The sequence below is a fragment of the Telopea speciosissima genome, chromosome 1 (assembly GCF_018873765.1).
Source record: "Telopea speciosissima isolate NSW1024214 ecotype Mountain lineage chromosome 1, Tspe_v1, whole genome shotgun sequence".
In the NCBI taxonomy this organism is placed as follows: domain Eukaryota; kingdom Viridiplantae; phylum Streptophyta; class Magnoliopsida; order Proteales; family Proteaceae; genus Telopea; species Telopea speciosissima.
The window spans coordinates 48,144,484-48,160,660 of record NC_057916.1 but is presented as its reverse complement, the minus strand read 5'-3'; the positions used below and the strand labels follow the sequence as shown (position 1 = coordinate 48,160,660).

Sequence of the window (16,177 nt, the reverse complement as noted above, 5' to 3'; positions counted from 1 at the left end):
GTACCTAGGGTGGTATCTAGAGGTGTTACCTTGATTTACGTGCCAAAAGACACTTAGGGTGGTGTCGATGGCCTCGCTTTGATTTGTGTGTCACTAGGTGCCTAGGATGGTATCTAGAGGCGTTACCTCGATTTGCATGCCAAAAGACACTTAGGGAAGTATCTGATGGCATCGCTTTAATTTGTGTGTCACTAGGTGCCTAGGATGGTATCTAGAGGCGTTACCTCGATTTGCATGCCAAAAGACACTTAGGGTAGTGTCTGATGGCATCGCTTTGATTTGCATATCACTAGGTGCCTAGGATGGTATCTAAAGGCATTTCCTCGATTTACATGTCAAAAGACACTTAGGGTAGTGTCCGATGGCCTCGCTTTGATTTACGTATCACTAGATGCCTAGGATGGTATCTAGAGGCGTTACCTAGATTTACGTGCCAAAAGACACTTAGGGTAGTGTCTGATGGCATCGCTTTGATTTATGTGTCACTAGGTGCCTAGGATGGTATCTAGAGGCGTTACCTCCATTTGCGTGCTAAAAGACACTTAGGGTAGTGTCTGATGGCATCGCTTTGATTTGCATGTCACTAGGTGCCTAGGATGGTATCTGAAGATGTTACATCGATTTGCATGCCAAAAGACACTTAGGGTAGTATCCGATGGCCTCGCTTTGATTTGTGTCACTAGGTGCCTAGGATGGTATCTAGAGGTGTTACCTTGATTTACGTGCCAAAAGACACTTAGGATGGTGTCTAATGGCCTCGCTTTGATTTGTGTCACTAGGTGCCTAGGATGGTATTTAGAGGCGTTACCTTGATTTACGTGCCATAAGATAATTAGGATAGTGTCTAATGGCATCGCTTTGACTTGCGTGTCATTAAGTTCTTGGGGCAGAATCTAGGGACGTTACCTCGAATCTATGCGGTGAGGTATGAAGCTAATAATATAATAAATAAAATGCATAAATTGAAAGGGAAAGAGTAAGACTACTGACCTGGCCCCATATGGGGCGGCAACCATGGCGGGCAGTGTCGACTAAGGTGACCCCTGAAGGGTACCATGCGGCTCATGCGTCACGAACAGTAGTGCCAAGCAATGGCTCCCTGTGGGACTGGCGTCCGCGTCGACGGAAAGACATGATGAGAGAAGGAGGGTGAACAGAAAAAAACGGAAGTCAAAAAATCAAAAAGGCAGGGCTTCGCAGCAAAAAATGGCAATAGAGAGTAAGGGGAGGGCACTTCTATTTATAAAAAATGCTATCGTGCCCACGGCATCGTGGAGATCTCCACGGCCCCGTGAGACAACTACCCATGGCACCGTGGAAGTTCCTCCACGGAGCCGTGCATGCACGGTGCCGCCCATACACAGTGCCGTGTAGACCCCCACACGGCGCCGTGGCCAAAAAAAAATATATATATATATATACAAAAAAAAATAATAAATAAAATAAAATAAGTCCGAGGATTACGCCTCATGCGAATGGATTATCCGATTACAATGAAACCCACTTGCAACCTGAATCATGGGGCCCCGTGTACGGTTTGGCTGAGGTTTTAATTATTTTCGCACTTATGAGCAGCTGATCCTTTCCAGAGTCATAGGTCTTCTTTATAGAGTCAATCCATTATTGAATTTTCCTTTTTGGGAGGATCGTGTCTCCAGAAAAGAACATCTGCTCTACAGGTGTATGTGCAACATAATCCCCAATGAAGTTGTCAAAACCTTATTGAATGATGCCTCATCACCCACCAAGCTACACATCCCCAGTGGAGTTCTCAAAATCAGATCCTTGGTTGAGTGGTGCCCCATTACTCTTCAATCCTGATTTCTGTTCAAACAAGTGTCCCTTCACCTTCTAGAGCGGTGTTTCATCACCCTCAGAGTTATGCCTTCCTAGTGGATTTGTCAAAACCTAGTTCTTGGAAGAGTGATGCCTCATCACCCTCAGAGTTATACATCCTCAGTGAAAATTTCAAACAATCCCCAGTGAAAACTTAATCTGTTGGCCGAGTGGTGCCTTATCTTGATCTATGGGCCGAGTGGTGCCTTATCTAGATCTTCGATCGAGTGGTGTCTTATCACCCTCAAATTCGATCTTTAGGCCGAGTGGTGCCTTATCTTGATCTGTGGGCCGAATGGTGCCTTATCTAGATCTTCGGTTGAGCAGTGCCTTATCACCCTCAAACTTGATCTTTGGGCCGAGTGGTGCCTTATCTTGATCTGTGAGCTAAGTAGTGCCTTATCTAGATCTTCGATCGAGCGGTGCCTTATCACCCTCAAATTTGATCTTCGGGCCGAGTAGTGGTTTATCTAGATCTTCGATTGAGTGATGCCTTATCACCCGTAAAATTCTATCCCCAGTGGAGCCCCTTATTTTGATCTTTGGGCCTAGTGGTGCCTTATCTAGATCTTCGAGCCGAGTGATGCCTTATCTTGATCTTTGGGCCGAGTGGTGCCTTAGTTAGATCTTTGGTCAAACGGTGCCTCATCACCCTCATATTTTCGATCGAGCGGTGCCTTATCACCCTCAAAATTTGATTGAGCAATGCTCACAAGATAGAGATTTGGTTTTTTCGAGTTTTTCTTTTGAGGATTATCGAAAGATTTCATCGTGATTAACCATCTATTTTGAGCAACTCTATCGCCTTTGAGCAAAGCGTCAGCAGTACATGCTCTTGGTGACAAAATTAGTTGGTCTTTTGTCTTTACCCTTCGGCTGTTGGCATAGGCCTCGGCTAAAGAGGGGCAAACTGTAGACACTGATTTTTGTCACCCCCTGATTGGCGATGATGACAACGGGACATGGACGATGGACGACGCCCTCTCCCTCTTTCTAGACCCAAGATACTTGACCCATAAGACCAAGAACCATGTTGAGCACAAAATGACCCATTTTAGGCCCAAAAATAAGGAAAAATGGCACTGCGCCCCCACGGCGCCGTGGACTCCTTCCCACGGTGTCGTGGGTTCCTTCCCACGGCATTGTGGGGATGTGTACCGGATTTTCACGGCGCCATGAGGGGGTGTGACATTAGCTTGCTAATATCACCCACAGCGTCGCAAAAAAGTCCCCCCGGTGCCGTGGACATCTCCACGGCGCTGCAGAGGACTTATCTAGCCAGGAGAGAGAGGGGGTCCCTCCCTATAAATAGGAAGGTCCCCTCCCAAATTTTCCAAGGAAATTTTGGGCAGAGAGACCCTCCCCAAGTGATTTCCACCCTCTTTGTCTCATTTTTTTCACCTTCTTTTCTCTCCTTTCTCTTATGAGAGTGTAAGTGAGTGAATTTTTCTTGGTCGTGGATAGATCCTTCGATTATCCCTTCGAGCATAAAGCGCTCCTGCTCCTAGGCGTTGTTATCCCGTCAGTGCACAGATAACCATCAAAATGCCTATATTTCAGAAGTTATTTTGTCTATTTTTCTCCTCTCCAAATCATTTGAAAGAGCCGTTACTCTACCCAAAAAGAATTGGCGTTCGTCCATTCGTCTATCTCCCCTGAGCCAGGGGAATACAACCATACAGGTATAATTACTGCATTCTTGTTGATTCAATGTACTCCTTTCGTATTTCATCGTTTTAGTCTGTATTTTTCAGATATGTAATGTAGTTTATTATGCTTTAGTTCAATTCATAGCATTTGAATGTAATTCATAATATCCCCCATCCCCGTAATAAAAAAGAGAGAACATTCGTCTTTATATAGCATCTAATACAGAGAGACCAGCTTCGGGCGGGCGAGGTGGGTGCCTAACACCTTTCCACACTCGTAACTTGACCCCTTACTCGAACCTTTGGTTAGACCATATGGAGTCATGTAGCCCGATTCCGCTCACAATGGATAGGGTTACACTTAATGGGTCCTAGGCCCTAACCTTAGGTGGCAACTTCACATTATATTAGCATATTTTAATGCATGATCCCAACCCCCCATATATCCATATTATACATTGATAATATTATCCATATATATATATCCATACCCCAAACCCTTGTCGCCATAAGGCTGGGGGAACCCTCATCTCGAGGTCCACGGTACTTACACCTATGCTTCGGCAGTAGGGAGTCTGATGTATGCCATGTTGTGTACCAGGTCAGATAGTTATCATGCCGTAGGGATTGTGAGTCGATATCAATCCAATCCAGGACAGGAGCACTGGACAACTATCAAGGGGATCCTCAAGTACTTAAGGAGGACCAAAGATTACTTTCTTGTATATGGTTGTGATCAGTTGTCAGTGGTTGGATATATAGATTTGGATTTCCAAACTGACAAGGATGACAGAAAATCCACCTCTGGGATGGTTTTTATGATTGGTGGAGGTGCAGTGATTTGGAGGAGTGCCAAACAGAAGTCAACAGTTGATTCCACAACAGAAGCTGAGTACTTAGCAGCCAAGGAAGGTGTCTGGCTCAAGAAAGTCTTAACAGACCTAGGGGTGGTCCTTGAGCTAGTGGAGTGACCCATACAACTGTTATGTGACAACAGGGGAGCTATAGCACAAGCGAAGGAACCAAGAGCTCATCAGAGGAACAAGCATGTGGAGCGAAAATATCACTTGATTTGTGAGATTATTCAGCGTGGTGACATAGCCATAGCTAAGGTTGACACTGCAGATAACCTATCTGACCCCATGACCAAGGCATTGCCTCCTAGTGTTTTTGAGAAACATGTTGGGAATATGGGGGTGAAGTCCATGGGTGACTGGCACTGATGTACAAAAACTCCTTCTTTTTGAATTAATAAATTCTTGTTTTGATTAGCATGATCAGTTGTTGAGCTCAGTTGTAGTCTTAGGTATTCATACCTAAAACTGTTCACAACTGGGGATGGGACTGGACATCCCATCCGGCATGGTGGTCACATTGTGTGTGCTTAGGGAGGATCTTTTCCCAAGACACAAATGTGAGTGTACATTTGGTGTGTACATTGGACTGGATCACTTGAGAATTTCACATGTGGTGTACTATTAGTTCATAAAGAAAATGAGATTCTCTTAAGTAGTTCACGATTGGTCCCTTGACCTGAGGGGTCCTTACCGACGCATTCATATGTTGAGAGTTTTGGTGTACCAACGGTTGATGTCTCTCTCTGACTATATATTGGTGCACTTGATTCTCAGTGTCTGACTGTATTCGAAAAAGATGCCCAACATGGAACCCACAGCCCATACGTTGAGAATATGTTGAGGAGAGTATTCTGTACGGGATTGGACTCAAATCTGGATCCGATAGCATCTTCAAAATGTTTTTGAAATGTTTTTAGTTATATATATAGATATATGAAACATTATCTATTTTCTTGAACATTTTGTTTGAAATGTTTTCTTTGGTCCAATCAAGGTAATTGAATCTCTCGATCGGTATAACGGTTTATTGAGGATTGACAGTCTCGCAAACATGCCTTATATTGAATCATGCAACATTGTTTTGTGGGGGACTGATGCGTGTTTTAACTACTTACCTTGGGCGTAGGTTATTACATCTGCTTAGTATCTTCGATGTTGCATTTCTTAGAAGCTGAGTGGTATCCCATTGCGATCCTACTCCTTTCCTTTCGGTTCCATTCATCTACGCAGTAACGGTTGATCGTGATTCCCTTTTCATGATCCTCTTGTAAGATTGGATCTTACAGTAGGATGGAGGAGATTGTTAGAAAAAGAAACTTGGTGGATGAATATTGAATATTCAACCCAATATTTGATTCCTTTAGAAATACATATCTTTTCCATTAGAGAAAGATTGGATGGGTAGATAATTGAGTCACTTTTAGTAATTCAATATATCACACCCATGTGAGCTAGCAATTTTGGGGATTTTGTGAGACAAATATATATTATTTGTGGAATCACAAAATCATAAGAGAACAAGAGACACACAAGAACCCAAAACGTAGAGCTCTCTCTCCCCCTCCAAAATCCGTTTTCTCCTTCCCTTCTTCTCTTGGTGTTTGATCCTAGAAGAAATCAAGGTGTGTGTTCCTTGGTGATGTGGAGGAGATAGCTTGACCGTGGTGGGAACGCAAAGTTTGCGTGGTGCATGGAACGATCGTGAAAGGGCTATATCTGTTGGAGGTCTTGCACTTGTGAGGCTTAGGTAATAATCGATCCCTGCTTCGTTCAGTTACTTGAATGACTTCTCCATCGATATTGTGATCCTATTTACGCTTCCGTTGCGATCGCACTTGCGATGCCATCAGAATAAACTTCAACCTTACCTATATGTTATCATCTGATTAGCTTCCGTACTCTGTTATTATATCTTATATTATATTGCTTCCGCTGTAACTCTGTACTTATTTAGACTGTTGGGGTAGTGATCATAGTACTGCAAATGAGTGGATCCTGGTGTTGGTGTAGGAGTATTGGGTGTATCCTAGTCACAGTGCCCAGCATTTGAGAGTGGGGTGTGACACGCAGTACAGTGTAGGGTGTTCTAAAAATCAAACACCTTAAAACTACACCATTGTAAGCAAAACAAAGAAAAAGATAAAAGTGTAAATTTTTCAATTGATTACAAGGTCCTGCACTTCAGGTTTATTCTTCTATTATACTCCTTGGATATGCTTCTAATAAATTCCTTCGTTCAGTTATAACTCATCAACCGGCCGTGGCCACCTCCCTGAAATATCGGGGTTAGTTGTAACTCCTTGACTAATCATAACTGTCTAAAAATGTCAATCGCTGAACCGACTATAATACTACACTTGTCATGACCGACTGTTAGCCATGATCAATTATAATTTAGACTGATCTATCTTGAACCAGCTAATCTTTTACTTGCATTCTGACCACATCTCTATTGACTCAAAGTTAAGACCGAGCAAAATTAGGGTGTAAACATTGTCATATTATATTCTTTTTGGATTTTAAACACATTTATAACTCAACACCTTAAATCATTTGGTAATGAAATCTAATGCTCATAAGAATGCAAGCTCCCATCCATTACTATTACTAATAGCCCTCACCCTTTTTTTCCCCCATTTTGTAATTTTTGTTCTAACAAAAAAAAATTGTTATCATTTCTTTGACCTGCAGATACGTTGAGTTTTCCTTTTTTCTTTTGTTGGGTTGAATACGGCATACCCACTAAAATGGACCCAATATTTCTCATGCATCCCTAAGGTTCTGACAATTCCACATGCACCTCCTTAAAAATTCCAGGTACACCCCTTACTTTTCAACCTAAAACCATTTAAGTCCGTTAATTTCAGGCATTAAATGCCTGATTTTTATTGGCTACCCTTTATTCTAATCTCTAAAATTTAAAAGATTTATTGCCATGATCTATTGTTCATAATTTGAAAAGACGTACCTTATTTGTTCTTAACAACCTAACCCCAACCAAGATAGGCGACGACTTCCTTCTCCCCTGCATGTAACTTCTTCTCTGCTCCACATCGAGACAATGATTCCTTCTTCCGTGCTTCTCCTTCTCTGCTCCTTCTTCTCCGTAATTCAATACTCCTACTACTTCCACTACTAATAGTGCTGTTGCTAATATGGTTCACTTTAAATACCCATAACCCAATCTCCTTTCACTTTGTCCTCTCCACTGCCAAGTCTCTTCGCAAACACTCCCATTTTTTAATTCGTTCTCTCTTCTCTCTCTCTCTGGTTTTCACTTCTTCAAAGCTTAAAGGACTTCGCTTGAGCTCCTCTCTCTCTCTCTATCTCTCATGGCGACTCATGATGAAGTTGTAGCTCTGGAACTCATCAGGAATCATTGTCTCGACGATTACGCCTTACTTGAAAATTTCATTAACAAAATACCGAATTACTTCCCTAACATGCTTGCCGAGAAAGACAAGCAAAAGCGGAATCAAGCAAATGTTGAGAAAATTTTTCAAGGGAGAAGGGGTGTTCGTTGGCGACATGAAATGCGATGTTATTGTTGTTAGTATTGGTAATGTTGTTGTTGAGGAAGAAAAATTGCCTCCGATTCGGGTGGTCGACGACAGAGGAGGGAGATGTATCAACGGGTATTTCTTTCCAGAGCTTTGCCAGTTCCTCTTCGTGGCTTCTCCTCCTCTCCATCATGTTCGTCGTTCTTGTTTACAAGTAAGAGAGATGGAAGGAAGGGAGAGAGCCGAGAGAGGGTTGGGGTCGAGGGTCTTAGTGGGTTTCGAAGAAATCAAGAATTGAGTTTTAAGGGTATGTTATAGATTTTATTGAAATTTATTTCTTTAATATATATATATATATATAAAAAGAAACAATCGATTCACTCACCAATTCTTCCCAGAATTTTGGGCTCTCTTTCTATGTGTATATCATCAAATCATATCACAGATTTGCAATCAGGTCAGATGGAGAAAGACAGCGAGAGAGAGAGATGTCAATATGTTCTCTTTCAGCACTAATTATCATGGTTTTGCGAGGCCAAACCTCAAACTATCGAATTGACAAAATCGAACACTCCAAGATCTACTTCTCGTCGACCATCGCTAAAAATTTCTCTTCCTCCAACACAGAAAATCGAGTGGTCTGACTTCAACGAACATAAACCCGTTCCTGCTCCAGCTCCGAACCCAAAGCCTTCTTATTCAGGGGAGAAAGGGCGATTTGGGAAAGGGAGAACGGCGATTTGGGATTGGGATTGCTTTTTCTACTTCTGTGTTTTTGGTTTTTTAACGTATGGGCATTTTCCTAATTAAGCCATAGAAAGGGTATAATTGTGCATTATCTTCTTCATGTTAATATTTAATGCCTAAAATTAACGGAGTGGACTTAAATGGCTTTAGATTGAAATGTAGGGGTGTACGTGAAATTTTCAAGAGGTGCATGTAAAATTATCAAAACCTTAAGGGTGCATGAGGAATAATGGATCCATTTTAGCGGGGAATGCGTATTTAACCCTTTTATTTTATGGTCCGACCTGAAACTACATGAATGGGATATCTCAACATCATGCCGTAATGTCCCAAAGATAAGATCCTTCCTTTGGAGAGCTTGTGCCAATGGACTCCCTATGGGAGATGGTTTAGCGAGGCGCCATATGACAAGATCCGCATTGCAATAGGTGTGGTGAAGCTGCCGAGACTCTAGAACACATTCTTCTCCATTGCCCTTATGCTTAATTTGTGTGGTTTGGAAGCCCTTTGGGTCTTAAAGTGGAAAAAAATGAGTACTCTACAGTTCTACAGTCTCTGACTTCATTGGAGCCTGGAAGGATTTCCACCCGATTGGTAAGAAGGAAGATCGAAACTTGGAGGGGCTGGTTAGTTTTATCCTTTGGTTCCTGTGGAAGGGGAGGAATGAGCTTTTCTTTGGCACTAAAAATTGGTCTCCCATAGAGGTGATTAATGGAGCTGTTAAAGCTTTTACAGAATTTCAGGAAGCCCAAAAGCCTCCACCAGCACATGGCACGATGTTAGACAACAATCTTGCTCCTGCTAGTCCTTGGGTGCCTCCCCCAAATATTCTGAAAGTTAACTGTGATGCTTTCACAGATCCTAAGTCAGGAAGAACTGGTGTGGGAGTGGCTGTGCCCAACTCAAAAGGCGAAATTCTGCTTGCAAAATCTGAAGTTGGCAAGGCTTTGGCCATTCGTGGAGGGCTGTTAGAAGGGATTGGTCAAGCAGTCTCACATCATCGTCGAATCAGATAACAAAGGTGTTATTTCCTACATCAATGACCCCAGAGCTATGATTCCCCTTCACCATCAGCCGTTAGTCAAGGATATAAAACAGTTCTCCTCCTACTTGCTGTCCTGTATGTTCTCCTATGTTCCTAGAGAGTCCAATGCTTTGACACTCTTTAACAAGGAAAGCCTCGTCATTAGAATGTATGACTTTATGGCCGGATTCAACCCCATGGCTAATGGATTTTTGTAAGCCATTAGCGGCGTGTCACTCACATTCAAATAAATGAATATCAGTTTACCAAAAAAAAAAAAAAAAAAAAAAAAAAAAAACTTTCGGGAACAGATTTTGTAAATTTAAACAAGGCAATGGTAACAATACTTTCGTATCAGATTTTTATTTTTTTTGGGAGCCGACGTGAAACTACAATGAATGGGATATCTCAACACCATGCCACGTAATGCAGCATGCAGGCAATGGTTACAACATTTTCGTATCAGATTTTGAAAATTTACACCAATCATATACATTTCATTTATGCGTTAATGTACAGTTACATTAGTTGGTTCTATACTGGGAGATGAACAACTGTTGTTGTAACGATCTTCTGACAACAGCTTCTGCAAAAGTTCTTGCAACCTCTCAGCACCTGGACCAGGCCTAAAAACTGAATCATCGCCTCTCAAAGAGCAAGGGTCAGCCCCACCATCAGAGCTTCCAACGCACCATGCACCAGGAACAAACTGGCCTTCAGGCCGACCTAGAAGCTCCTGATCAATCTTGTCCAAGACTGGGTCATCCTTCGCAAATTTCCTAGCAAATATAGCTCCACTTTTAACTGTGTTGTTGAAATCCTTAATTGTTAAGTAGTGAGGATGCTGCTTTGGAGGATTATCCCAAGCAATGTAGTGAAGGTCATGATTCACAACAGTGGTCTGAAATTCTTCAGTGTTGCAAATTACAGTGTGGAAGTAGCTTTCCGGGGAAGAGATGAAATTTGTAAAATACATTAAGACAATCCGGGGAAAATTGTCCCATCCCAATACGCAAAATTCAAGAAACGACCGTGAAAGCATTACCCATGCTGAACCTGTAAAGGGAAAATGGTGAGTTAAATAAAACACTGATAACGTCTATGGAGATAATACAGAATACTATTTGATTTGCAAGATAAGTTTTCTATAATTTGAATTTCAGTTTGCTATGTAGCAGAAAAAAATAAATTTCAAATGGTCTTGAACATAACAGAAAAACAGATATTTCTTGTTTCCTTTATGGATGATAGTACCAACAACAGTACTACACTTGGAAAAGACAATTCATTGCCTAATGTGAGCAATTTACTTAATAGATAGGTCCACATAGAAGATCTGATACGTAAGAATATCAATACAGTCATATGGTGTAAGCATATCAATGCAGTCATATGGCCCCTCTCATGAACAGCTGGGTTTTTCTAGACTATCCATGGAGAAAGGGAGAAAGGGAGAAATTTTGACTTAGGAGCATTCCTAGACCAAACTTTTTACCCCATAGAAATGCCTTAGGTGTGAAATTATATGTAGATTCCATTTTGAATATTGGAGCCCAAATTTTTACAAGGAAACCTGCAAATGGAGACAAGGGATTTTTATTGGATGAATTAATTTGATTTCGCAAGGGGGAGGGAAAACTTCATAGAATTTAGTTTGACTGGAAAAATCCAAGTGGCCCTCTTTAATAAACAAAGCTGAAATGATATTCAAACTGGATGGTGGGAATTATATATACACAACATAAATGAAGATGAGAACAGGAAGCCGGTCAGGTTTCAGTAGTTTATATGTAAGTAAATGAAGACATAGACTTTGAACCAAGGTCTATAGTTAAAAAAAAACCCTTACACTCCCAACTTGACAAGGTGGTATCTTTATATTATCTGCTTCACAGAGTAAAGTAAGACTAGAACCAGAATATGTTTAATCCCAGGCAGGATCAAATAGAGAATCTCCAAAGAACAAGAAAGAGAGGAATGGGATTCCCAAGAGAACAATGGGATCTCAAAATTAGTTGAAGAAGAATGATGAGATCTCAAAAGATAACCAAAAAGAAATAATCCCACAAAGTAATAACCTGTTGCAGCTGCAATTGGAGTTGAATGATCTTGAAGTTGTAGAATGAAACCTCAAAATCAGAAGATCACAACTGGTACAAAGAAAAGAAGACCGATCAGCACTTAAGGGTTTTGAAACCCAAGATTCCTTCCAAGAATGATGGGGAATCGATCCTTGCAGTGGCAATGGATCTTGAACTTGGCAGCAACTTGAAATTGATAAGAATACCCAAGAGATTGATGTGAACAACTTGCAGAGATTTTCTAGCAAACTTGAAGGACTTCTTGAGATCGACTAGACTGATTTAGGGTTGGGAATCAAGAACCGATGGAAGGGGATGGGGGAATGGAATGGGCTTCTCACCCTAGGCCTCTCACCTATCCTATCTCAAGATTTCAACATTTCATAAGAAACTTTTCTATTCATTCAAATTCTTGTACAATGTTGGCCCCCCTTGCAAACTAATATAGAAGACTCAAAAATAGACCTAAACACTAAAAAGAAAGGTCTAACCCAATTCTTAACTAATAAGGTATACTAAATTGACTAGGAAATCAACAAAAAAAAAAATTGACTAGGAAAGTGAAATAATAATGAAAACAGAGTCAAAATAGGACTAACTAAACTAATGAAGCAAATTCTATTTTCCTACTTTCTACCCCTATTTTAGGCTCGTTAAATTGGCCAATAACAAAGTAAACCCATGGGATCAAAAGCTCAATACATATAATGCAACCCAAGGCTTATTTCCACTAAAATAAGCCCTCTAAGTGAGTTATCTACATCGCAGAGACTTCAACAGAACATTTTACAGAACAAACATGTCGACTGGTAAGGTCAATCGCTGGTAGTCACCAGTACCTGGGATCGAATCCTAGTGGAAGTAGAACCCCCCCCCCCCCCGAAAAAAATAAATAAATAAAAAAAAAATAAAAAGGAACAAAAAATGTCAAAGAACTATATTACTGTAATGAGAACAATAATATTCAATCAAGTGGAACATGGGATTGGCCATCAAGAAAATTGGATTATATGATAGTATGCAAAATATAATTCACCTGTAAATAACTTAAAAGATGTTGGAAGTGATCGACTTTGACTAGTCTTAAAAATATCAAACTTCTTTGATAAGTAAAGACCCGGATCAATAAATATTGGTCTTGCTCTGTGGTTCCTACATAAGTTCATAAGATTGACATGTAAGGGAGCAGGGTGAGTATTGACAATCAAGTTGACAAGAAGCAATTATTTTGAAGGGACCATGCATATTGTTTACCATATCTACTTACAGTTTCCACCCAACAATCTCTGTATGTTCTATGAAATTAAGATCCCTTGACAAATTATAGAAAACATGAAGCAGATCTGCACAACAAAATAAGATCAGATTTCTTGCGTACGAGCATATGGATGTAAACAATTCACCCATGCATGATGATTCTACAGCTCAGGAATACATCAAAAGGGAATCAATAGAAAGAAAATTATGAACTAAGGACTTCTTCCAAGCTTTAACAACTTACAATGATGATATCTGGTAAACAAAAGACCTACAGTAGACACAATTTCAATAAAATCACAAAAGAATTAATGAAAACCTATAAATCAATTACGAGAAAGAGATAGGCCAAATTCGTCCACCACCAAAGAAGAGAAACTCCATGGTAGTTGCATCATGGAGATAATACTTCTTCACAACAGAAATAAAACCAAAAGGCAGACTCACGAACTTCATTGAAGCTTTGTTTGGTTGTCAGGGGAATGCCAATTTTTGAGGTAAAGTGAAATTTATTTTACAAGGGGAATTTTTTTAAGTGTTTGGATGTCAGTGAAATCTATTTTACATGGAGAATAAATTCCCCTTGCAAATAGAAATTGCATTTTTTATTTCCCGACCAAAATTGGAAGTAAAATTAAAACCCGAGCTCAAGTCATGTCTCTCGATTCCTCGCAGCTTTATTTCTTTCTTTGAGAAGCTCAGAAGCTCTGAGGCGCTGATTCTTTCTCTCTGAAGCTTAAAGCTCTCCAAGGAAGATCAACCTCTCTGAAGGACCCTGATTCTTTCTCTCTCTCTGAAGCTTAAAGCTCTCCAAGGAAGACCAACCTCTCTGGCGCTGGTTTTCTCCTTTTACGAAGCTCGGAATCTGCTCTGAGCAAGATAAGTTCAGTAACTCTATTCTAATTAGGAATAGATCATTTGTATTTTTCTGATTTGAATCTAAATAGAATAAATCGATTTCAATGAGTGAAAAATCCCTAGGTTTCCCCACTACTGTCATCTCTTTCCTTTCCTTCTTCTTTTTCACGTTCCATACTTTGGGTTTCCTGTTGTTTGCTTTTACTGTATATACCGTACAAAGCATGTAAAGCACTAAAGCCTGTTACAATTTTATGTGAGAAATGGTACTTCTTCCGCTTGATTCTCTGAAAGAAACTTGTTATTCACTCCAGTGCTATAAAGCTGCATTCCATCTATGGTGGTTACCATAATCTCTGTGTTGGCAGGCATAAAAAGAACAGAACCTTCTGAAATCATTTCTCCAGATAAGCCAGTGCCAATTTGCATTGTCCCCTCTCCTGCTATGACCAGGAAAAGGGATGAGCCTTGTACACGAAGTGTAGCTTATTTTTTATTCATACAAGAAATGAAAAAAAAAAAAAAAAAAACCCAGAGGAAATCTAATAGCTGAGTAATCAGAAAACAAAAGGACTAAAGGTCATAAACAAATGTGAATAAAATAAGAGCAGATGAGCATGTTCTCTCTCCTTTTGTATTTAATTTCCTGGTGGTTTTATTTATTTTGATGTTAATCTTTAGAGTCTATTTGATAAATGCAGGAGCAGAACATATAATTTAGCAAACAGAGCCTCTTCTGTAGAATACCCAGATAAGAAACCTCATCGGTTTTCTATGAATCTGATGCAGAACAAAGAACAAAAAGTAGAAATTAAAGACAGAGAACAGCCACTAATCAATGGCAAGGACCCATTAGCATCCAGCAGTGTTGACAAATGTCTTCAGTATTGGGCATCTCTCTCTCTCTCACACACATTGTATAATGATGTGGCATCCATAATTGTCCTAATGTGAGGTAAACCAGTTTTGGTTTGAGAAATAATTTCTATGTTCAAGTTTTATTAGTCCTCTTTCAGTGTAAGAAGTGATCTACGTCTACTGTGGCCTTCAGATGATAAGTCTCATATTTGATGTAATTAATTTCAGGCATGTAGACTCAGATCAACAAGTTGCTGCAGAAATAAGTTTTTTGGATTTTAGTTATTGGGGGGGAGGGAGGGAGGGTGGTCAATATGGGACCTCCTTTGGGAAGCGGGCCACTTCAGATCAAAGAGCACAGTTAGTATAGCATAAGGTGCATTGGAAGTAGTAATTAAATATTTAGATATCAATTATGTTCTATTTGAATTTCTCCTCTTTTGAGTTGTAATATGTATTTTGGGATTTTGGTTTTGATTTATTCCTGGTTCCAGTCTGGATTGATTGTTTCCATTTTTTTGTTTGAGCTTTGTTTTATCTAGTTTAGGCTAAATTTATTTGGGTAGTCTTTGGTAAGTTGGGGGGGGGGGGGGAGTTTTTGGTTTCCAAACTTAAATTTTATGTAAGAGTCTCAGCTCTTGCATTCTTCTCTAAGCAATTGGGGGGAAGCATTGTAAGCATTCCCTTGCCTCCTACCTGTTATATGTTTTATGAGGAAGTCTAGTTTTACTGCTGTAAAATTCCAGTGCATATATGGAGGATGTTCTATCCCTGAGCCTCTGGGGTAGGATACACTAGCACTTTTGTGTCTATCTCTTTGTTCACATGAAATGATTTTGCTGCCTTCCTATACACGATACCATTTTAACACACCTCATTGGTGAGCTCCTCTATGCCGCTTGCTTAGACAACCCTCTCCCTTTATTTATCTAATTCTGAACCCGAAGGTTTTCATCAACAAATCTTGGACTGACTTCAACTAAATGGCAGACCCATTTGTTCTGTTCAACTTTATATAACTTGCTATCTAACCTAGCTGCACCCTACCTTTTATAGGAATCCATTCTAGACCTTCAGCTAAAATCCTCTGCAAATCCTAGATTTTAACTTTTAAAGCCCAAGTATTTGCTGGGTTTTCATGGATCCAGATGTGCGTCTGCCCCAACGGCCTGTGCCGTAGAGGATCTGGATTGGGGTTTCCATGAACTGCAGTTATAGATGTAATTACTTCTGATTGATCAGTTATCAAACATCAATTTTTTCCTCTAAACCAAAGTAAATCTTATCTTGCAGTAATGTAGCTCCAAATCTGGAAAGGATTCTTAAAATTACACGACTGACCAGGATCTATATACAAGTCGATAGAATCCATATAATAATGAGAAATAAGTTCAATAATCCCAAACCCATATATATCACCATAATGTAGCCATTGAATGAGTGACCTTTGCTGCCACTGCATTTCTTCTTGTTCCACTGATTGCATCAAGCTCTTTTTGGACTGCCATTG

The 16,177-nt window shown here is 40.2% G+C and overlaps 1 protein-coding gene across 1 annotated transcript in view; it reads right to left on the bottom strand.

Annotated features, from left to right (window-relative positions):
• Nucleotides 1-10,059: 10,059 nt before the first annotated feature.
• LOC122646502 (beta-glucuronosyltransferase GlcAT14B-like) overlaps nucleotides 10,060-16,177 on the bottom strand; it is a 31,843-nt gene continuing 25,725 nt past the window's right edge. The window contains exons 2-4 of the mRNA XM_043840076.1: nucleotides 12,962-13,037; nucleotides 12,731-12,846; nucleotides 10,060-10,669 (exon numbers count right to left, since the gene is read on the bottom strand). Of these exons, the coding sequence (XP_043696011.1) occupies nucleotides 10,122-10,669; nucleotides 12,731-12,846; nucleotides 12,962-13,037 (740 nt within the window). The 3' untranslated portion in view covers nucleotides 10,060-10,121. The remainder of the gene's footprint in view (nucleotides 10,670-12,730; nucleotides 12,847-12,961; nucleotides 13,038-16,177) is intronic.